This window comes from Camelus dromedarius, chromosome 12 (assembly GCF_036321535.1).
Source record: "Camelus dromedarius isolate mCamDro1 chromosome 12, mCamDro1.pat, whole genome shotgun sequence".
Taxonomy (NCBI): domain Eukaryota; kingdom Metazoa; phylum Chordata; class Mammalia; order Artiodactyla; family Camelidae; genus Camelus; species Camelus dromedarius.
In genome coordinates, this window is record NC_087447.1 from 46,333,474 (window position 1) to 46,357,487 (window position 24,014).

Genomic DNA, 24,014 nt, shown 5'->3' on the forward strand with positions numbered 1-24,014 from the left:
TAGTGGCTGCCATTCCAGCAGAAGTGTTCCAGTCCTGCCGACCTCACAGCACAGCTCAGAAATGGATATGGGGGCTTCTATTCCAACAACTGGGTAGCAGACCCTACTTCTAACAGGTAGGTAACAACCACAGAGCAAAGAGGAGGCCCCTCTTAACACCTAGAGCAGGGTTTTGTCACCACAATACCAATCACCTCCTTTCAAGGAGATAATGGCCAGCAAACACTGAGGGAAGATGTGACAGGCATCCATACTAAAAACAGCCCTTACAATAAAAATATTAGATGCATGCAGGCTGCAGAGGAATGCTGCCCTTCAAGACCACAGTAGATAACTGTTTCTCCTAAACTCATAGAGTCAGATAAACATAAGCAAAATGAAGCACAGGAAGCACTGCCAATTAAAAGAATAAGAGAAATCTGCTGAAAGAATAAACAATGAAACAGACCACTCCAGTCTACCAGATCCTGAGTTCAAAAAGGAGTTAATTTAAAAACTGAAGGAATTAAGAAAAGCTATCCATAGAAACTCAGATCACTGTAACAATGAACTAGAAACTATAAAGAGGAGCCAATTAAAATTAGAAAACTCATATGCTGAGACAAAAGCCAAGCTAAAGGCAATAAACAGCAAACTAAATAATGCAGAATAATGAACAAGTGATCTTGAAGACAGAAAATCAGAACAGCAGACAGAAAGAGAAATAAAAATAAATAAATAAAAGCACAATACGAGACCATGGGATAATATAAAGTGAGCCAATTTATCCCTAATAGGAAACCCAGAAGGAGAAGAAAGAGAAAAGGGTATTTAAAATGTATTTGAAGAAATTTTGGTGGAAAACTTCCCAAGCCTAATGAAGGAATCAGATATCCAGGTACAGGAAGCATAGAGGGTCCCAAACAAGATGAATCCAAACAGACCTACACCAATACATATTAAAATGACAAAATTTAAAGATTAAGAGAGGGTTCTAAAGGCAGCAAGAGAAAAACAACGAGTTAGTCACAAGGGACTCTCCATAAGGCTCTCAGCTGATTCCTCTACATAAACATTGCAGGCCAGATGAGAGTGGCAAATATATTCAAAGTCCTGAAAGGGAAAAATCTGTAACCTACAGATACTCTACCCAGAAAGATTATCACTTAGAATAGAAGGAGAGGTAAAACATTTCTCAGACAAGTAAAAACTAAAAGAATACAGCAATACTAAAGCTATATTAAAAGAACTATTGAAAGGTCTTCTCTAAACAAAAAAGAAGCAAGAATCCATAGGAAAGAGAAAATCACAATTGGAAAGGAAATCACTTAAATAAGCCAGTACACACATGGAAGTGACAAGAAAGCAGGGGCAACAATACTTATATTAGACAAAATAGACTTTAAAACAAAGGCCATAAATAAAGACAAAGGACACTATATAATGATAAGAGGATCAATACAAGAAGAAGGTACTACACTCGTTAACACATATGCACCCAACATAGGAACCCCTATACACATAAAACAAATACTAACAGACATAAAGGGAGAAATTGATGGAAATCCAATAATAGTAGATTTTTAGCACCTCACTAACATCAATGGAAAGATCTTCCAGGCAGAAAATCAATAAGGCAACAGAGATCCTAAATGATACACACACACACACACAAACACACACACACACACACACACACACATACATACACATAGACCTGAATCACTTTGCTGTACACCAGAAACTAACACAACATTGTAAATCAACTATACTTCAATAAAAATAAATAAATAAAGGCAAATGCCTAAAGTGGGCATTGCTGCAAACCTACCCAGCCTCCTGTGATAGAAGTGCTCAAACAGATTGATCGGGTTCACATCTCAAAAATATCAGGTAGATGACACCAATAAAATTAAGGGATCTGTGAAACGATCACCCCAATCTAGGCCATAAACATATCCATTACCTCCAAAAGTTTTCCTCTTGCATTTTTTATTTGTTATTATTTTTCTCTTTGATAAGAACACTTAACGTAAGATCTACCCTCTCAGAAAAAATTTAAGATACAATACGGTATTGTTAACTACAGGCCCTATGCTGTACAGATGATCTCTTATTTCCAAGCTCATCAAGATGTATGCATTAAATATGCACAGCTTTTTATATGTCAATTATACCTCAATAAAGTGTTTTTCTTTAAATGAATCAATAAAAAGAAGCATCCCAAAGGAGAAAGGAAAAAAATAATTAAGATCTGAAAAATCCGAGCTGTTAATGCTGCAGAAATTCATTTCATTGTCTCATGCATGGGAACGGCTCACCCGTCAGCAGTTACTATGTACTGGCATCAGAATAATTGTGAAAATTAATATTTACATCTTTACAAATCATAGTTGATAGAGTTGGCAGTTTTAAAGATGTAGAAACTTAGTAAATCTTGGGTGAAATGCTTTCTTAAAAGATAAAATCATGGAACCTAGCACCAAGTGTGGGTTTTTCCCTCATGTGGCTCTAGTGCAGGCTAAGAAAGTTGATCTAATCATAATTTCAAATACTTAATCATAAGAAAATCTGAATAGTCAGTGAGCAGCTTTCCTGGGCTTGGCTTTCTCTCTAGCTCAAAGCAGAGACACACATGAAGAGAACCACAAGAAAACGACCACGCCCTAAGATACAAATAAGTGCTAGAGAAATTCAGCGTGTACAGTGTTGTCCTAGTGTTTCCCACCAGCCACTCACTTTTTGTATTTCTTGGTGTATGAGCTGGTTTATATTAAATGGGGGAGAAGAGTGCCAGTATTAAGGTGACTGTAGCTTACTTATACACAATATTCTTATTACACATAATATAATAGGAATATAGTTCTTCCTTGAAATGAAATAGTCGGGGGTGGGAAATCCAGTGGGGAAAGGAAAGAAGTGTCTGCACAAATAGATATGCACACACATCTTCTCAGTCAGTGTGGTTAAGTCCCCTAGGCAAGGAGACATTGCAGTATATCTGAATCTGAAATAGTTCAGCTCTGATTGGAGCTATGGGAGGATTAGCAAGGTGATACTTCACTATGCTTTCCACTGGTCTCAGTCCCCCAAAACTATGATTATAGAAACTGACAGTGCCCCACAAAAGGCTCAACAGTAAGATCTGAACCATTCAGAAACCTCAAAAATTAACTCTCACCACTAGTCTTCCCCTACCCCAAGACCCAGGTTGACCCACAAGGGCTGTGTGCCACGGGTCCTGCTGTTCTACGAGACATCAACCCTTTTCTGCTGCAAGCGCTTTAGGAGGCCCCGGCGGATCTGCTTAGACTTGATGCAGTAGACAATGGGGTTCATGAAGGGTGGAACCAAGAAGTGCAGGTTGGCCATGAGCACTGCCAGAGCAGGGTAGTTGTCCTTCTCTACTCGGTGCAACACAGACAGCCCCAGTTTGGGCAAGTAAAAGATGAGAACAATGCAGAGGTGTGAGATACATGTATTGAGTGCCTTTAGTCGTTCCCCAGGTGATGCAATGCTCAGCACAGTCCGTAGGATCAAGACATAGGAGAGCATGATAAGGGAGGAATCAAAGCCCAATGAGAGGAGGATGGAGACCAGGCCCACCAGGCTGTTGACCTGAGTGTCTGAGCAGGCCAGTCCCACAAGGTCACAGTGCAGGCAGTAGCAGTGAGAGAGTACACTGATCTGGGGAAAGAGCAGACGCCGCAGGAGGAGGGGTCCCGGGAGATTCAGCAGGACAGCCCTCACCATGATGGTAGCCCCGACTTTGGCCATGGCTGAATGGGTAAGCATTGGGGCATAGTGCAGAGGGTCCCGGATAGCAACAAAGCGATCAAAGGCCATGGCCAGCAGCACACCAGATTCCACATAGGTGAAGGTGTGGATGAAGAACATCTGTGTTGCACAGAGATCCAAGGGCAGCTCACGAGCACCCAGCCAGAAGAGCTGCACCATGGTGGGGAAGGTGGAGGCACAGAGGCCCAGGTCTGAGGCTGCCAACATGGACAGGAAGATGTACATAGGTTCGTGTAAGGCTGGATCTGTGCGGATCAGGAAGAGAATGTTGCTGTTACCCAGGATGGAAACCACACAGACAAGGTTGATGGGAATGGACACCCAGTGGTGAGAAGCTTCCAGGCCTGGAAAGCCAGTGAGGAGGAAGGTGGAATGACCAGAAGTGCTGGTGTTGCAGGAGAACACAGAGATTCCAGGAGGGAGTTGTCCACCCTGTAAGTAAGAGGCATTCATTCATTTGATCACCATTTATAAAGTCTCTACTAAGCACTAAGGGCTGGAAGGAAGAGCTGCCCCATTTTCCTCTCTCAGGCCATGAGAGAAACCTCATTCCTCTGAGGAGCTCCATTCCCCTCCACTCCCTGGATGATTCAATCTTCTCCTCAAATAAAGTGATGTTGAAAAAATTTTATGAACTGATCTCTGCTTATTGCTTTAGCCACTCAGTATCTATCTTCTCTCTGCCCTAAACAACCTCCTTATTTACTGAAGCTATACCCAAAAGCCTATCTCCAAAATGCTCTCTCAGACTACATAATGAAGAAAGGAGAATAATTGTCGAAATTTAGGATGACTCCAGTTTAGACTCCATTTCTACATATTCTTAGAGGCAGGTTTTCCACAATCCAATACATCTGTTAACAAATACACCAAAAGGGACATATTCAAACAAATGACGTATATTCAAAACTATCCTCTGAGGAGGCTGGTTGTTTTTACCTCTGGTGCTGTTATGGAAACATTTTCTGTATTTCTATTCTGCAAAAGCCTTTGGGGCCCAAAGTTCTTTCCAATGGGCTCAATGGTGACAAATTTCTCTCCTGTGAAGGTGGGTTGGTCTAGAGGAAGTATTCAGGAGTTCTTTAAAGTTAAATCAGGTAAACCAGATGGGAACTCAGATGACTCACTTTTATTAAACTCCTCTACCCCAACTCCACCTCCACCTCACTAGATGCTTAAAACTTGCACATTTACTTCTGACCCTGCCTTTGAGACAGTCCTGTGGCCACAGACTTCATTAGAAGGCACTCTCCTCTTAAATATCTTTTTCCTCCAGCCCTCTTACCACAAAATCTGTTATGACAGTACCAGAGTTGGAGGCAGAAGGGTGAAGCTGACAGGTCTTGAGGGGTACCACCTGAAGGGTCAGGCAGAGAAGCATGAACAAGGACGCAGAGTGTCATGTGTGCCCTCATCTATTCCCATTACTTCGCATAATACTTCTGGGCTACACCGCCTCCCCAACTTCTTTCCTCTGCAACAGGAGTGTATCTCCATTTGTCTATTAAGTATCTTCACATTGCATTGTAAATTGAAGGTCCTGCAGAACCACAAACTATAATTTCCTCTTTCCCCCCCACAACTCACCCTCCAATATCTGTTGGGCCTTCCTCCCTTTCCTATTATCCATAAAAATCTCCAGAAAAAAAAAAAAACAGTATATCTTTTCACTCTGTAATGTATTTCCCAATTCAACTATCTTTGAACTATCCCCTCCTTTCAGATCCCAGTGAAAATAATCTAGCCAAAATCACCATCATCTCCCCAGATACTATAACAGCCTCCTAACTATCCCACTTTCTTCAGTCTTTCTGTACTGATTCACTTTCCAAATTTCCATTAGAATCATGATCAGAATACTTAAGAAAAGGCAAGTATGCACATTTAAATAAGTGCATGCATAGAAAGGAAATCCAGTGATCAGATCTGTTTGGGGAAGTTGTCTCCTATCATAACTTTGTTTAACGATCCTCACTGGTGCCTGACGCTGCATACCCAAGTCTAAGCTAGGGCTTTACACTGGGTCCCGAAGAGGAAGGACCTTGTTCATCCTCCATCTGTAGCCTACTTGGTCACCTCTCCCCTAAACATTATAAATGCTACTTATAAGACATCTTTCTAGTCACCAAATTTACCATATATGATCATTCTTAAAATATCTTTTTTGTTGAAACATAAAATACACAGAGAACAGCTTGATGAATTTCCTCAAAGGGAACACACCCATGTAACAAGCACCCAGCTCAAGCAACAGCATATCGTCAGCCCCTCCAAGAAACCCCTTACGATCCCTTCCAGTTACTCCATCCTCTCAATGATAACCACTATTCTCACTTCTAATACCACAGATTAATTTTGCCTGTAAGAATCATGTATCTGTCCTCCTTCATTCAACTTTACATCTCTGTATTAAAGGAATGAATAGATGGTTTGATTTATGTTTTACAACCACTCTCTTCCTAAATTGACTTTCCATTATGTGTCAAGTACTGTGCCAGGAAAGGCTTATAGCAACGGAAGTTCACGTAAGGCAGGAATACCCTAAAGGAACGTGCTTGTATGTTCCAGTATGAGCGTGTGCGATTCCACCCATTGATTCATAATGATGAAGAAGATTTCCAGGGCAACCAGTGCCCAAAGGGATGTAAGGCTTTAAGCCTCTGGATTTGCCAGCTGAATCCTGGGACTGAAGAAGCCCCAGTCCTGGGGCCAAAACGGAGGTTACAGAAAAATAGGCCCTGATACTGCAGCCCTAGCTTGGTGAAGACCATCAGGAGCTGGGGACCCAAGTTTTCCCCAAGCCCGTGATGCTGCTGTGCTTTAACCAAGATTAGCTCTAATAACGCTTTGCTCAGAAATAAGCTTAGCATAAACCTATCTAGGCCAGGCTCCTGTAACTGGGCAGTCGCAACCTGTCTGCAGGGTCTCTAGACCCCCAAAAACAACTCAGCCCCCCACCTCCTCCTCCTTTCTAGCAGTTTGAAGCTTTATTATGTCCTAGGGATAAACAAGGGATGTGTGGAGAGATGACCTCCCCACACTGCATACAAACTAAGAGATGCTCAGAGGCCACTGCTTTAGTACAAGACTTAAATCCTGAAAGCTGTCAATGAAACTGAAGTCTGAGTAAAGGAATAAAATTGGAGTTCATTATAAGGCTTTAGCTTGCTTATAGATTTAAGATCCATATAGGAAAAAATGATTATTAAATAAACCTGATCCCATCTGTCTTTTAAAAATTCTTTCCTGCACTTAATCTCTTTAAATGTTTTTATACAGTAGATGCCCTTCAAATCTAACCATTGAAGTGTTGCCTCATTTCAAAAGTTGGCAACCAAAATCATTGATTAGATTTAACTAGTGAAGCCTGGTTATTTAAGGAAGAGATTCCAGGGTCTGGAATATCGCCAGTATTGAATAATATTCAATTTAAAATGATAGGTAGGTAGGTAGGTAGGAAGGTAGGTAGACAGTATCAATCTGGTTTAGAGGCTTGTTTGTGTAAATCACCAGGACCTGTGAATACATTGTAACTCAGCCTTCTTTGATTTTCCCTCCAGGGTTAACACAGAGAAATCTGCTAACGAGGTCTGAGATATCTGCAAATGTGATATCTCTTTAACTTTCTTGAATGTCTTAAATAGCATGCACAGTGTATGTTCTATTAAAATCATGTGTCTCCTCATATTAGTATTTCAGAGGTTGGGATACGTTGGCCTCTTACATGTATCTTACGCAGGGTAGGCTGCACAAAAGTATGTGCTCTAAACCCAGACTGCCTGGGTTAAAATCCTGGTTTTACTACTGATTAACTGACCAAGGGCAAATTTCTTAACCCCTCTATGACCTAATGTTCTCACTGGTAAAAGAGAAAATGAGTTGTGGTGAGGTTAAGTGAGGTCATCAGGGGAACTATATTCAATATCTTGTAATAGCTTATAATGAAAAACAATATGATATGGAATATATATGTGTATATATATAACTGAATCACTATGCTGTACACCAGAAATTAACACATTGTAAACAGACTATACTTCAATAAGAATAAATAAATCACAATACCTTAACAAATGCTAACTCTGACCAGCTGTTACATAGCTGCCAGCCTTCTCATCTTGAGTAAGCTAAGGATGAGACAGAACATGACCCCCCCGTGCCTGCTCCAACTAGTCCAAAGATGCTATCTAGGGGGAGATTTGGTCACGCTGCTGGACTCCAGATTGAGGCAGAGTCTCTCCTCTATGACTATCTCTGCCCCATAACCAGAAGCCCCACAGTGGGATGCAGGAAACTTGCTAGTTGCAGCCTGTGCAAGGAGCAGCCCCTGCCGGTGAACCTGGGGAATCATCTGGAGCTTGTTTTGCTGGCTTTGCTCATTGGTTGAGGACTGAGAAGGAACAGTGCTTCCTTTTATCATGAGGTGAACATGTTTCTCAGCAAGGAACAGTCAAGCTCAAAAAAGACATTGATGTAACAGGAACTCATTACGGATGCTCATCCAAGCCCCTCACGTTATAAGAGGGAGGATCACCAAAAGCCTTGAGGGAACTCTCACCTCTCAGGTTATGGGAAGACCTGGAGGGTAATTGCCAATCCTAAGCAGAGGCCGTTTGGTGCTGCCCAGAGGCAGACACGCTGAGGGACGGCAGTGTGTAAGGCCTCGGGCTCAATCTCCTCACCTGAGGTGCTGGCTTTGACACCCCAGTTCCAGCACTCACCATCGCTCCAGAGCTGGTGTCTCCTCTCATCCGAACCTCTGTTTGTGAGAAGCATTTTTTTGCAGTGTCAATAAAGACCAGTGCTTTATAATCGTCCTGGTGGAGGTAGGGAAATAACAGGTCTGCTGGGATCTGAGTGCAAATCCAAGAGATTTTCATAGTTGAACTTCCTGAACCCCCTGAGTGCTGGGCCAGGCCGCTGGGGGACTTGAAAGGAAGTATCAAGCAGTACATGCTGATGATTTTTCCTAGGGGGCGCCAGAAGGAGACTAAGGTGCACCTGCTCTTTCCCAAAGAGCCAGCCCCTTGAAGAGCCTGTAACAGATGGAGGTAGGTGGGGACTGAAAGGATGGTTAGAGACTGACACACACTCTGTCCTTCTGGGGCAACAGAGGCTGTGAGGAATTTCCATTTCTAGAGAGAATGAGAAATCAGGCCTGTAACCAAAAAAGATGTGCTTTAAACATGGAGAGCATGTTAGAGAGGAGAAAAGTTTTCTATCTAACTTTACGCCTGTACCTAGGCAATGGAGGTGGTTGAAAATAAAGCTATAATGATGAAGCAATACGTCTCATCTGTTAATATCCTCAGAGATCAAACATCAAGCGTGATGTAGTTGAAAGGCTGTGATCTATTTCTGGATCTCTCACTCATCAACTTTGTGATAATGAGCAAATGACTAACTCTGAGCTTTTCATGCTTCACCTGTAAACAGGGAATAATGGTTATTTTATGGGATCATTGTTAGAATGATGTTAGAATAGTTAGCCACTCAGAAAGGAGTTTGGCACATCATATAAGCGCCATACATGCTCCCTTTCCTTTCCAATAGGAAATTGGGAACGGCCTTCAGTAATCTGCCTGGACTCCTCTGCATTGACTGTCGACATGCCACCTCCTTCACCACTCATAGAGCTTGGGGTTTTTAAAATAAACTTTTTATCATGGGATAGATTTAGAACTTTTTACAGAAAAGTCACAAAGAGAGGGTAAAGAGTTTCTGTATATCCTTCACCCAGTTTATGTTAACACAATACATAAACATGGTACGTTTGTCAAAACTAAGGGGCATTACTTACTATTGGTACATTACTGTGAACTAAAGTTCAGATTTTACTTGGACTTCACCTGTTTTTCCGCTAGTATCTTCTTTCTGTTCCAGGATCCAACAGTTTCCATATTGCAATTAGTTATCATTTCTCCTTAGTCTCTTCTGGCCTGTGATGGTTTCTCAATTTTTCCTTGGTTTTCATGACTTTGAGAGTCTTGAAGACTATTGGTCAGTTATTTTGTAGAAGTTCAGAGCTCTTAATTCACTTACTCCAACCATTCCTCCTTCCTTCCTCTCCATCAAGGAGAGGTGACAGGCTACACTGCAGGATTCCACAACTCCTCTTTATTCCACCCCAGATCCCAGTGTGTCCTGCAGATTAGAGAACAGGATATTTCCAGGTTCTATCTGCTTGAGGCCATTAGCAGTTCCTGAGGTTTTCCAGGTGGTTCTTCCAACAAGGAGACCAATCCCTGTCCTCCATGGACTGCACCCCAATATAAATCCTCCCATAGCTACGACACACCCTTTCTTCATTCTCTGAAATTTTAGAAAATTTGCAGTTTCTTTTTGTGCTTCAGTTTCTAAAGGTAAAGATTGCTTTTTAACAGATTCTTAACTGTTTTGTTGAAACACTGACATCACTCTGATGTTCTTTAGCTTTTCTAGTACCTAATTCTAGATTGCTTTCTCTGCCTTAAAATAAATGTGGCTAATGCAAGGTCTTGTCTCAAACCAGGGATGGGAGAGGAAAAGGTAAGTGGAAGTAGATGGGTGAAACTTAAGAGCAATTCTATCTGCTTATGAGAGACTGCTCCACAATCTATTCATTTTAAAATCTACATTAGCCAAAAGTCTTTGAAATGATTCACAAAATTGGGGTTGCCTTATTCACTGTGCTTTACCCAGGGCCTAATTAGGCACTAATCCTATTCTGTAGTAGCTTATGCCTCTAAAAGACAGCAAAGCATGTGTAGAAACTAAACTGGTGTATTATTTTCTACTTACTAGACAAGGAGAAATAGAGAAGGCTTTATTTAAAAGAGGATAGTGTATGAGTTGAGATTTCAAGGAAAGTTTGGCCTTAAATATAAAAAAGTGAATAGCTTGCCTGGATTATCATTAAGATCGTTCTATATGGAATCAAGCAGAACTTTATTAAACTTCTTACTTTTAAACTAGGTACCCTGTGCCAGGTACCTAAGACTCTAAATGCATCAGCATCCAATTAAGATGATAAGACTATCCAGAGAGGTGTAAATGAGATGGTATATAAACGCTAAGCCAGTTGTTTGCATGTTTGCTCTCATATATATGCCTTCCCCCTCTTCATGGCAAGAGGTTAATTCCTGAATGCTCGGTTCCCAAGGCTCCCTTGTGATCTGGTTTCTAAGGATTTAGGCATTGCAAATATTAAAGGAAGATTAACTAGATCCTCTAGATGAGCCTGAGGTATGATTAAATTAGCAACCTTTATTCAGTAGGCAATGAGAATAAGAAAAAAGAGAAGTGAGGCAATCAGAGTTGGGAGAGAGGGAAGTGAGGCAAGGAACAACACAGAACAATGAAGTTCAATGCATTACCACACTGGATAATGATTCATAATGAGCTTCCAAAAAGACAGGGTAGAGCAAGGATACTGATCCTCAGGAACAAAGATTTGGGTCACCTCACCAGGAAAAGAACACTGAAGTACTGAAGTACTGGCAGTGAAGGAGGAGAATTTGGAATGAGTGGCAACTTTGCTCTTACAGCCATTTGCCAAGGCCAGAACTGGTGCAGCTATACATATGTTATGTTAATTGATCTGTGTGTATATTATTGAATATATACCAATTCTGTAATGAATGTATTAATATCCTTGTTTAATAGATGAATAAATTGAAGCTCAGAGAGATGGCATACAACTAGTAAATAGCAGGGTTAGCACTGAATCCATGTCTGCCCCATCATGAAGCCCATGCTTTTTTCTACCTCTTCCAACAGTGGCCTCCTCTGTGCCTGCAGGAAACCATGGAGGGTCTGCAGTGATGTGAAACAGTGCTATTTTCTGAGTGTCTGCAAATTCACATACAGGTCTCTTCTTTCTTCTTCTTCTTCTTTTTTTTTTTTTTTCCTTTTGTGCTTTTTCCACTTTGCTTTCTGGCACTATGTTCCTGGAATCAAATCTGAGTACAGTGGTACAATTTGGACATTAGATGTCACCTGATAGCTTTCACTGAGCAAATTCTCTTAAAAACAGAGTTGGAAATTTCAAAGCATGAAGTGTCTTTAGGTCTCCTAAATCTATAGAAAATATTAAGCAAAGTTCAACTGATGTTTTGACCTTAAGTTATACAGGGACCAAAAAAAAAAAAAAAAGAATAAAGAATGTCTGAACAGGAAGGAATTGAGAATTCTTCTAGCTTCCTGTTTTCTACTTCCTCCTCTACAGCCTATGACCACATCCCTATCAGCTGCCCCTACAGTCACTGCTTGAACTGTCAGGGCAGCCCTGTTATCTCCTTCCTGGCTGTCCCTAAAATGAGGGTCTTCCCTGGGCCTTTAACTCTCATGTACCTATGTTTCTGTGTCACTTCAAGCTAGTTATCCTACTCCATTCAGCCTCAGGGTCCTCTCCCGTAATATGAGTAATAACCCTGGATTGCTAAGCTGTTGTGTAGCTGAAATAACATAACCTGACATAGCAACACTATTCACAATAGCCAAAGCATCCATCAACAGATGAATCCATAATCAAAATGAATATCCATGGTGTCACGAAAACTAGACAGCAGCATGTAAATCAATGAAGCTAGAATACTCCTTCACACCATACACAAAAATAAACTCAAAATGGATTAAAGATGTAAACATAAGACGAGACACAATAAATCTCCTAGAAGAAAACACAGACAAAACATTATCTTACATACATCTCAGCAATGTTCTCCTAGGGCAGTCTGCCCAAGCAATAGAAATAAAACCAAAAATAAACAAATGGGAGCTAATTAAACTTACAAGCTTTTGCACAGCAAAGTAAACCATAAGCAACAAAATGACAACCTACAGAATGGGAGAAAATAGTTGCAAAAGATGAAACTGACAAAAGCTTGATCTCCAGAATATATAAACAGCTCATACTACTTAATAAGAAAAAAACAAACAACTCAATCCAAAATGGGCCGAAGACCTAAACAAGCAATTCTCCAATGAAGACATACAAATAACCAATAGGCACGTGAAAAAATGCTCAATATCACTAATTATCAGAGAAATACAAATCAAAACTACAATGAGGTATCACCTCACACCAGTCAGAATGGCCATCATTCAAAAGTCCACAAATGACAAATGCTGGAGAGGCTGTGGAGAAAAGAGAACCCTCCTACACTGCTGGTGGGAATGCAGTTTGGTGCAGCCATTGTGGAAAACAGTATGGAGATTCCTCAAAAGACTAAAAATAGACTTACCATATGACACAGCAATCCCACCCCTGGGCATATATCCAGAAGGAACCCTACTTCAAAAAGACACCTGCACCTCAGTGTTCATAGCAGCACTATTTACAATAGCCAAGACATGGAAACATGGAAACAACCTAAATGTCCATCAACAGATGACTGGATAAAGAAGTTGCGGTATATTTATACAATGGAATACTATTCAGCCATAAAAAATGGCAACACAATACCATTTGCAGCAACATGGATGTCCTTGGAGAATGTCATTCTAAGTGAAGTAAGCCAAAAAGAGAAAGAAAAACACCATATGATATCACTCAAATGTGGAATCTAAAAAAAAAAAAAGAAGAAGATAAATGAACTTAAATATGAAACAGAAACAGACTCACAGACATAGAATACAAACTTGTGGTTGCCAGGGGGAGGGGGGTGGGAAGGGATAGGCTGGGAGTTTGAGATTTGTAGATACTGACAGATATATATAGAATAGGTGAACAAGTTTATACTGTATAGCACAGGGAAATATATACAAGATCTTGTAGTAGCTCACAGTGAAAAAGAATACGAAAATGAATATATATATATTCATGTATGACTGAAAAATTGTGCCGTACACCAGAAATTGAGACAACATTGTATATTGACTATAACTCAATAAAAAAAGATAAAATAAATATCCATATTCATGAATAACCAATGGAATATTATTCAGCCTTAAAAAATGAAGGAAATCCTGTCACTTGCTATCACATAGACCAAACTTGAGAACATTAAGTGAAATAAACCAGTCACAAAGGGACAAATCCACAAATGATTCCACTTATAAAAGGCACCTAACATAGTCAAACTCATAGAAACAGAAAACAGAATAGTATTTGCCAGAGGCTGAGGGGAGAGAGAAACGGGGAATTATTGTTTAATGGGTACAGGGTTCCAGTTCGGCAAGATGAAAAAAGTACTGTGCATGGATATTGGTGATGGTCACACAACAACATGAAAGTATTTAATGCCACTGAAATATACATTTAAAAACGGTTAAGATGGAACTGCCCTCGGAAAGAGAATCAAGTGAGCACCTGACTTCACTGCTGACCTGAAGAGAGAGCCGGCTTGCTGCAGCACCAGGCAGACTCCCTAGGCCTGAAGTGACTCAATGCCGGCTCCCAAGAACACAGCCTCTCCCCAGCTCCGGCTCCTACTGCCTCAGAGACCTCGGCAGCCTCCAAACAGGGCTTCCTGGGGGCTCCTGGAAAACCAGGCCCCGTCTCACCTGGCGCTTGCTGGCTCCAGCCGCCTGAGGAGTCTCCCGTGACAACAAGCCAACAACGGCTTTCCGTGAATCAAGAAACTGGCTCACCGTGCGTCTCCCCACCCTAGGCCTCCCCACACGCCTCGCCCCTTGTGTACCTGCCACTCAAGCAGCCTCAGGTGGCTCCTTGGCTCCAGGCTCTCAGCAGGCTCCAGGGAATCCAGGCGATTCAGCCGGCCAGCTCCAGGAACCTTAGGTGGCTCCACGGCACCAAGTCCACGGAGGGCTTCCGCCAGCCAGTCGGCTCACCGAGATGCCTGCCGGCCCGCGAGGCCCCACGCGTCTCGCACGGACCAGGCGGCGTCCACGAGACCAGGCTTCCGCAGGTTTCCGCAATCCCGCAATCCTGCAATCCTGAGGGCTTGGTCTCCCAACCGCGCCTGCGCATGCATGCGGCTCCCGCAGCCCCGAGCAGTTCCGGATGCGGCCCGAGGCATCTCCCAGCATAAAGCCAACCCAGAAAAGCACAACATCACCATATAGATTGAAGTCGAGAGAGGGCATCATCAGAAGAACCCACTGGTATTACAGAGCAATGGTTTGAAAATTCTTGGAGGTTAGGGCATGACCCCCCCCCCCCCAGGACTGTCTAACCCTTACCTGTGGGTGTGATGAAAGCTTTGGGTGCCAGAGATGATGGCAGAATGAGTGGGATAAAGTGCTGAAGATCAGAGGTGGTGGCATGTGGTTGAGAGAGCCAATTCACTAGCTTACAGAGCTTCTCAAGCCCAAGGGTTGGTGGTGGAATTTCATCATCAGTGTATTGAACTCACATGTGTTCAACATGAGTGAGCATCACAGCAAATCAGCATGATTGGGTCATTTTGGTGATCCAATCTCACACAATCTAGTGAAAGAAATACTGTCAGTCATCAGGAGCAAAAAGTGTGTTAGGCCTTCTTTGTAGAATCTTGAAGCCCTTAGACAATTCCATAAACATGAGTGCCGAACTCCTTGTGACTTTTAGTGGATCCCATGCATAGGAAGTTTCCTAGAGCCCTGAAGGGAGAAGTGGGGACTGAGGCTCACACAATTTCTGGGCAGGGCTCAAGGAACTCCACTCATACATCACTACCAGTTTCAGCTGTTCCTAGGCAATGGGGGAAACCTTCCTCTGAAAAATCAAAACATGGGAACCCCCTAAGGAATGGGGCCAGGGGCAGGGCCACTGCCTATATCTAAGGACAGCACTTCTTTTATGCTAGTACAGAGTTTCTAGCCTCAGCACTAGTGACTTTTTAGCTGAATAATCCTTTTCTGTGGGGGACTGTCCCATGCGTTGTGGGATGTTAATCAGATCCCTGACCTCTACTCACTGGATACCAGTGGTATCCCTCTCTCCCCAAATGTGACAACCAAACATGTTTCCAGACATTATCAAGTGTCTTCTGGGGAAGTAAAATCAACCTTGATTGAAGGGGAATAAAAGGTTCAGATGGCAAATTTTATGTTATGTGTATTTCACCACAATTTAAAAAATAATAAAACAATCTGAGAAAACCCCTAGGTCAGTGATAAGCACACAGTTGTTGCTCAATAAATGTTCACTCCCATCTTACCACTCACTCGTGTAATGCTGCCTTGGGGAGCATGGGGAATAAATCTCTCCCCATGTTAAAAGAATACCAAGTCTCCTGAAGAGGAAATGTTTCTGGGAGTAGGAAACAGAAGGTGGCCTTCGCAGGAGAGCTCTGGGCACCCCTTCTGTCCATCCAAACCTCCTTCAGAGCAGCTCCCGCACGTGGGCGTGGCAGGTAGGCCTGCGTCAAAGGAAGTATCATGACGCCCCCACGTAACAAATACGATATTTTCCTCTATTAGACAGAGAGGACATGGGCGGGAGCGTAAAGCAAGGACTTAATGCTGTGGCGCTTTCACATAGTCCCCGCCTCGAAGAAACCCCAGCCCGAGGCTTCTGACTCTTGCAACGCCTTAACTCCTCCCTCCTCCTCTCTTTGCCCCTCCCACTTTCCCCTCCCTTCACCCTCCTCCCTCTCAGACTCGCCTTTGACGGGAAATCGAAAGTGAAATAAGGAACCAGCTGCTGAGTCCTCTGAAGAGGTAAGTGAACTTGCCTAGATCGAGGTACCCCAGCCCTCCTTGAGGGACCGCTCTACCCTGCCCCAGATCTGAAAAGCCCCCTCCAACCAGTTCCCTCCCCTAGAGCCTTTGGTCTCAGTTTTCCCGCAGCAGGGCCCCCTCAACCCTAACCCAGCAGTTCGGTGCCGCACGTTTGCCTGAGGGGAAGCTAGGCTGTGAACTTGACTTCCAGGTGCCCCAGAAGGAGCTAGGCTGCCCTGCTGCTGGCACCTGAGCCGGGACAAGAGGCCTGGGGAAGCCAGGAGAACTAGCACTGAAGGCAGCCTAGCTTGGAGGATGGTCCAGAGGAACCCAGTGTGGGGTAGACCTGCAATCTCCAAGACTCCCATCCCCAAAAGTACCCCCTGGAGGTGAAAGGGGCAGGGTTGCTCAGGATGTTAGAAATGTATGGGTCTATGCCCTGGGGGAAACGAAGACAGGTACCAGGTTCAGAGTAGTTGAGAGAAGAGCCCAGGGTGTACTCAATCACCCACACATTCGTGTGCGTATACACATATGTATATACATATACACATATATGCCCATACAGATATACATATGTATTTATGAGAATATATAAGAAAAAATATATTCTTATGTATATATTCATATGTGTATATGTGTGAGTATATATATATTTTTTGCCATTATTGAAAAGATTAATGAAGATGTAGATGAAGTGTCTAGCACCTGACACATGGAAGGTACATGGTAAATGGTCACTATTATTAGGATTAGCTTCTCAAGAAAGTGGAGGACTGGTGGCCTGAGATGGAAGATTGGTGGGTAAAGCCTGGGCATGAGGGTTTAAGCAGAGAAGGACATGATGAAAGTAGGATTGTAACAGCTTCATCTCAGCTTCTCAGCAATTTTCGCTGTCTCGTTTGGGGACTCAGTTTCTCCTTCTGTCTGATCAGTGGACCAGACTGTGACGGAGGAGCTTGTGTTATTCAGGTTGATGTCCTTGACTTTTCTTGTTTTCACTCCCTCCTGTTTTCCTTTGAATTGTTTGTTTTTCTCTCACCACTCTTCTCTCCCCCTTTCCTTTTCTCCTCTCCCCACTGGGCCCCTGCAAGATCTCCCCAGTGCTGCTTAATAGGTACATTACCCCCATGGCCTCAGCAGTGCCCTTGGCGATGATGTGGGAGGAGGTCACGTGCCCTATCTGCCTGGATACCATGGTGGAGCCCGTGAACATTGAATGTGGTCACAGCTTCTGCCGAGAATGCATCTCTGAGGTTGGGAAAAATGGGGGCAGCGTCTGTCCTGTGTGCCGGCTCTGCTTCCTGCTCAGGAACCTCCGGCCCAATAGGCAGTTGGCCAACGTGGTGGACAACCTTAAACAAATCAGCCAGGGTGCCAAGGAGGGCACACAGGGAGAGCTGTGTGCGGTGCACAGAGAGAGACTTCACCTGTTCTGCGAGGCAGATGGGAAGGCCCTTTGCTGGGTGTGTTCCCAATCCCGGAAACACCGTGACCACCCCATGGTCCCTGTGGAGGAGGCTGCTCGTGAGTACCAGGTGAGGCCTTAGCACGGAAGCACAAACAGGTAGAAAGGAGATGGGGCCCTGATGACTGCTTTGTTACTCAGAGCTGGGGATGGGAGAGAGTCACCCGTGGAGTTGAGGGGTTGAGGAAAGAAAGTGTGTCTCCTGCCTTCTATGTCTAATTTAAGGGGAGAATTGCAAGCTCAGCACAATTTTTTCATTCCCCAAGATCAGTGGATATGTTATGGGAAAATGCTGTAAGGATTGTGTTTCTTTGTGGCCTCCTGGAATGAGTAGCATCCCCTCACCACCCTTCCCACCCCTTCCACCCCAGTGGTGTGGCTTTGTTTTGTAAGAAATATCAGACTTTTTCCAAAATCTTCCCATCCACAGAATTCCTACCCCAGTCAGACTGGAGTCCTCCCTCCTCCTCTGCACTCACACTTTTCAAGGAACCAGTATAATTTTCCCCCACCTCACACCACCCTACTCTACTTCTCGGTCTGACGGGGCTTAACCTGCTACCTTTCTCTGCAGGAGAAGCTCCAGGTGGCATTAGAGAAACTAAAAAATGGGCAGCAGTTGGCTGAGAAGCTGGAAGTGGATGTTTCAATGAAGAGAGCAGCCTGGAAGGCAAGAGTCACGTCCCGAAGGGAACATGAGATCAGAAGCCTGGGGAGGGTCCAGGGTCCTGGACTCAAGAAAGCCCTAACCATAGCAATGCCTGTCTGAGAAGAGTCCCTATCTCTCACTCTCCAAGAACCAGCCATCCCCTAGGTCTTCCGATAGAGGGGAATAAAAGGGTGGCGCTCAAAGAGCTCCAATTAGACACAAAGATCAAGAGTCTTAGGAGAAGGTGCTGAGGGACAAGACATACCCTAAAGCTCCTGCTCCTTGAGCCCAGTCTTAGGGGATGACAGCACCAGTTCCTCAATATCTGGGACAGAGGAATCTAAGGAGAGATGCCCAATGGCTAGGCCTGTCAGGAAATGACGAGGGCTGCAAGGAACAGACTTAAGGGAACCATCAAGACCTTAAGGTAGGAAAACCAGTCCAACCAGGTGGTTGCTGGACCTTGTCCAGGTCACTGGTCAGAAGTGTAATGGGGATCTACAGCTTGTTTTGCACCAAAGATTAGGAGGTGGGGTGGGTCAGGGACTAGAGAAGAGTGCAAGGAGATCATTGACCAGGTGATCCCAGAAGAGGAAGATTTGGGAGTGGGGAAGGGTGAATCAGGCTGTGGTAGCAAAAGGGGTCATCCCATGTCATTGAATGACCCTCCAGTCACAAGCAGGAGATGCCAAGCAAAGAATACCTCAAAGACTCCTTTTCCCCAGGACTTAGGAATGGTGTTGTGAGCCTGTCTTTGTGACATTGTTGTGGGTGGAGGCAGGTGTTTCTGCTACTTACTGAGATATGAAGACAAAGGGGCAGGTCTGTGTGGTGACTTAAAGGATGTGGAGGAAGTCTCTGATACCATAGGCTGATGCAGCTGTGGTTGTAGGGCAGCTGTGGTGCACCCCCCACACCAGTCCCATTTCCCTCTTAGGCCCAGAAGCCTCACCCACCAGCCTCCCCAGCAAAACTGTGTGGGTGTGGGTGTGTCTGTGTGCGCGTGCTCACGCACGCTTATTCCCAGAGGGAGCCAAGCGGTGCATCTACAAGGAATAGAAACAGATAGGAACACTTCCTCTCCCAAAGCTTAGGAGATTTTGATTTAAAAAATAAAAACAACACCTCTTTCTTTCCATGGACACCAAAGGGGAAGGTTGAAGCACACAAATTGAGGATTCATGAAGAGTTTGTGAGACAGAAAAACTTCCTGGCGGAAGAGGAGCAGAGGCAACTGCAGAAGCTGGAGGAGGATGAGAGGGAAAAGCTGAGAGTCTTGGGGGCGACAGAGGCCAGGCTGGCCCAGCAGAGCCAGATCCTGCAGGAGCTGATCGCAGAGCTGGAGAGGAAGAGTCGGGGCTCAGCGCTGGAGCTGCTGCAGGTGAGGCCTGAGGACAGGCTCTGCTCTGAGATTCAGGCAGTGACTGAAAAAAGCCAGAGCTCCTAGGGGTTACCTTAAGAGCACACAGAAACTCGGTCCCTGGAATTGTCTTAAGTAGAACAGACTAGAATTTGGACCCATGAGTGGGTTGCACTCGAGGCATGGAAAAGTACAAATTTAGGAAGGAATATTCCACGCAGAAATCAAAAGAAATGGACATCTCTGGAAGGTGCTTGCTCTAACACGTACCAGATCCATGACCTAGAGAAAGTTCCTTAATCTTTCTGAAGGTCAGGTTTCTCCTGTGCTAAATACGTATTATAAGATTACATATCTCAAAAGGGTTTTGTAAGGATTAAATAAAAGAATCCAGTAAGGCTCTTAGATGAGTGTTTGGCCATGGGAAGATTTTCATAAATGTAACATAACTAAAAACACTGAATCGAAAATTAAAAGATGGCAGCCCAGCCCCAGCCCTGCCACAAATTTCTCTCCGTAACCCCAAGTCATTTTCCTTTCCTCAACCTAATTTCTCCATCTGTGAAACAGGGGTAGTGGGCTCAATGACAAGGGTTCTCCAAACTTTAGTCATAAATTACCATCTTTACACTTTCTGCTATTTCTGTGAACTACCCAAATGATTTTAGCATGTTATTTTTTTCTTTAAATTATCTCACGATTTTACCTGAATAAATAGAATTTAAAAGGAAATTTGTCCCAAGCAATAGCAGCCAAGAAATTATGTGTTGATGTTACTATTTTTCCTAATTTATTTCATAACAGTAATATTAATGACTGCAAATTCTTAAGTAGCACATATGCCAGTGTTCAGTCCCTCGTGACTATGCAATGAGGTGGATGCTACTATTATATTATTCTTATTTCATCGATGAGAAAACTAAGGTGCAGAGATGTTAAGAGATTTAGTGAGAGACTCAAACTAAAAATCTGAACCAAGTTCACCAGAATAGTAAGAGGTAAAGCTAAGACTAAAATAAGCACATAATTATTTTTACAAATTCAGTGATGTGTTTTCCCACTTACAATCATCTCACATCCGCCGATGACAGGCATTTGCTGGCCTCACTTTGGGAAACAATGGACGAGACGGTCTCAGAAGTCCCTTCTGCTGGGACATTCTGTGGCTCCTCTTTTCCCCACATCTTTCCACTGTCTCTCAGTCAGACGAGGTCACGAGACCATTTCTTTCTGGTTTGTGCACAAAAGCTAATGAGATTGACATGACTTCTCAGGATCTCTTCTTCCCATTGTCTAAATCTTGCTTCTGCCCAACATCGAGCAGAGCTTTCTCAGGCATGTTTGACAGGGCCTAGGAGCCTGCCCGCTCCCGAGTAAGGACCCCCAACCCCTGCAACAGTATATTTGCAGATGTTTCAGTATCACATCCCTGTTTCACATACAGCATGGGACAGAGCTTTAACTAGTCAGCCCTTCCTCCCCGGACAGTGCGACCCCACAGCGAGAGCAGGTTCTGTGCCTCCTGACTTGGCCATTCTTTCTCCGTGACTGTCTCTGGGCCTCAGCCAGGCTGCGCTATTTGCTCCTTTCCACTCTCCCACCCACCCCCACCAAGGAGCCGGTCCTTCTAATATTTTTTCTGAGTCACCTCCCTTCCTCTAGCTATAGGTCACACGCATGCTAGGTTTCTGCTAACCTTACAAGCACCTCCATGTCCCTTTTGTTCCAAGCTGGTCAGAAATGTCTTTTGGGCCTTGGCACAGAGGAATGCGGCAGAGCACTGTCCGTGCACCTCAGGGTTGTATCATGTCACCACAGGACTGAAGTCTCAACCATAAAACCAGTGTCTCCAGAACTTACCCTGTGTCTCTTTTCTCCTCAGGAGGTGAAAAGTGTCCTGGAAAGGTAAGGAGAGGTTTTCTTTGTTAGAGGAGGGGTTGGCAGGAAGCATATATACCTGTGAAAAAAGATTTCTGAGTTAGGAAACATCCACTGAAGTTTTCCCCATCCTCCTCCTTGTCCTCGAAGACCCAATCCTCCATCAAATATTTGCTGGTCTCAGAAGGCTAATTCATAGACATCTCAATTGGTGAGCTGTCCAAAGTAATTGGACTGTAACATCTTCACAATGCAAAGTTAGACAAACTGGGGAGTTCTGAGCCTACAAACCACTGGGACTTCTTTAAAAAGAATCTAACCAGTTTCAAACCTCCCAGAAAGAGCCATGGGGAAGACCCACGGCACAGGTGAGACTTCTTGAGGTTCCTCACAGCAGTGATTTAGACGATATCAGACGACTTGCCTGTTAAATGAAACAGAATGTGCTTGCGGGCTGACCTTAGGTTTGGAGAGGAGATACAGGCTGTCCATGTGCTACAGAGGCTCATGTAACCAGCAAGGCTTGGAGAGAAACTGAATCCTACTTCCTTTTGCCCTCCATCCCCAGGATCCTAACACAAGAGGTGTTTGCAAATTTGCACTGAATTAAATCTATCATGAACAAGGGTGGGTAGAGCAACAGGATTTGGGAAGGGTGATGTAGGTGTTGGATATAGAGTCTCTAACTCTTTTTCCCCCAGGAGTGAGAACTGGAACCTGGAGAAGCTAGACATTGTCTCCCCAGACCTAGAGAGTGTGTGCTGTGTGCCCGGGCTGAAAAAGATGCTGAGGACGCATGGTGGTGAGGCCAGCACCAGGGCTGTGGGTCTGACCTGCTGGGGAGCAGAAGGGGATAACGAGGGTGCGCAGTGCATCCCAGAGTTGGGGAGAGGTGACAGGCTACAGTAGGTGGGGCAGGGGTGGAAATACCCCAAAGGTCAGGGCAAGGGTCAGAGTTGGCTGGGCAGTCATTTCCTCACACAGTGAGGCTCAGGATCACCCCTTCATCCTCATGTCCCCACCACAGGCACAGGATTACTGACTCCCCACACTCTTCTGGTCCTCTCTCTGCAGTACACATCACACTGGATCCACGTACAGCCAATCCATGGCTCATCCTTTCGGAGAATCGGAGAGAAGTGAGGTTTGGAGACATCCAGCAGAAGGTGCCTGAAAATGAGGAAAGATTTGATACTTACCCCATGGTCCTGGGTTTCCAGTGCTTTGACTCCGGAAAACTTTACTGGGAGGTAGATGTGACAGGAAAGGAGGCCTGGGACCTGGGGGTCTGTAGAGACTCTGTGCGGAGGAAGGGGCATTTTATGCTCAACCCCAGCAATGGCTTCTGGACAATCTGGCTATGGAACAAACAAAAGTATGAAGCTGGCACCTGCCCCTCTACTCCCCTCCACCTTCAGGTGCCTCCATGCCGAGTTGGGGTCTTTCTGGACTATGAGGCCAGCACTGTCTCCTTCTACAATATCACTGACCATGGCTCCCTCATCTACACCTTCTCCGAATGTGCCTTCACTGGACCTCTAAGGCCCTTCTTCAATCCTGGTTTCAATGATGGAGGAAAAAATGCGGCCCCTCTGATCCTCTGTCCCTGAGGATGGGCTGATAGGGATCCAGAGACTGTCAATGGCTCTCTCTGGACACCAACACACCTCTATTGGTTCCCCTTCTCAGCCACTAGCCCTGCCTCATTTGCCCACGACCTCTGAACCACCTTTTTCTCTGCAGAGGTGTCAGGATGCCAGCCAGCCAACTTTAGCAGGGAGATCACTGGAAGTCTATGTCAAATGACCTTCACCACCAATATTCCTGCCCTACACTGCTTTATGACTCCCTCCATGAAACATGCTACTTGTAGATGGCCCCCAAACCCATCTGGATCAATGAAAACATGCTTCTGCCTTTTTTATGCGACTCAAGTTTCGTTTTCTCCTCTCCTTCTCTAGGCCTTTGGTCAGATCTCTACTATGTATCTTGCAAAGGACTTCCTAAATAAACTGGGCCTCAACCTGTTCCGTCTTTCCTTGCCTCGTACACATCTAGGATTATCTTCCCAGCATACACTCATCTGATCATGAGTGGCTCCACACTGCCTATAGAAAAACATATTTTAAAACAAAGGCTGAATTCTGCATGCCTTAGATTGCCATGTTAAATATCCAGCCTGCTGTGCTCCCCCATTTCCACCATTATCTCCCAACCACATCTTGTTGATAGTGGAGTTGGTTAAAGGGTGTATTGATATAAATGGCAGGGGTGATGGTATTTTGATGTGCCAACTG

The 24,014-nt window shown here is 44.3% G+C and overlaps 2 protein-coding genes across 2 annotated transcripts; one reads left to right on the top strand and one right to left on the bottom strand.

Annotated features, from left to right (window-relative positions):
- Nucleotides 1-3,228: 3,228 nt before the first annotated feature.
- Nucleotides 3,229-4,230, bottom strand: LOC105098049 (olfactory receptor 51G2). The gene has a single exon (XM_031459301.1). The coding sequence runs from the start codon at nt 4,228-4,230 to the stop codon at nt 3,229-3,231; it is 1,002 nt and encodes a 333-aa protein (XP_031315161.1).
- Nucleotides 4,231-16,223: 11,993 nt separating this feature from the next.
- On the top strand, nt 16,224-23,744 carry TRIM21 (tripartite motif containing 21). The gene is made up of 7 exons (XM_010988858.3): nt 16,224-16,362; nt 17,457-17,900; nt 18,405-18,500; nt 19,630-19,860; nt 21,722-21,744; nt 22,419-22,519; nt 22,792-23,744. Exons 2-7 carry the CDS (start codon nt 17,493-17,495, stop codon nt 23,325-23,327), a joined length of 1,395 nt encoding a protein of 464 aa, XP_010987160.1. The 5' UTR covers nt 16,224-16,362; nt 17,457-17,492; the 3' UTR covers nt 23,328-23,744.
- The last annotated feature ends 270 nt before the right edge of the window (nt 23,745-24,014 follow it).

What these genes read in the sequence shown, in the direction of transcription:
- LOC105098049 (XM_031459301.1), bottom strand. Translation starts at nt 4,230, where the DNA reads ATGAATGCCTCTTACTTACAGGGTGGACAACTCCCTCCTGGAATCTCT.
- TRIM21 (XM_010988858.3), top strand. Translation starts at nt 17,493, where the DNA reads ATGGCCTCAGCAGTGCCCTTGGCGATGATGTGGGAGGAGGTCACGTGC. An exon ending in CAGCGCTGGAGCTGCTGCAG is followed by an intron (nt 19,861 to 21,721) that starts GTGAGGCCTGAG and finishes TTTTCTCCTCAG; the next exon opens with GAGGTGAAAAGTGTCCTGGA. An exon ending in GTGAAAAGTGTCCTGGAAAG is followed by an intron (nt 21,745 to 22,418) that starts GTAAGGAGAGGT and finishes TTTTTCCCCCAG; the next exon opens with GAGTGAGAACTGGAACCTGG.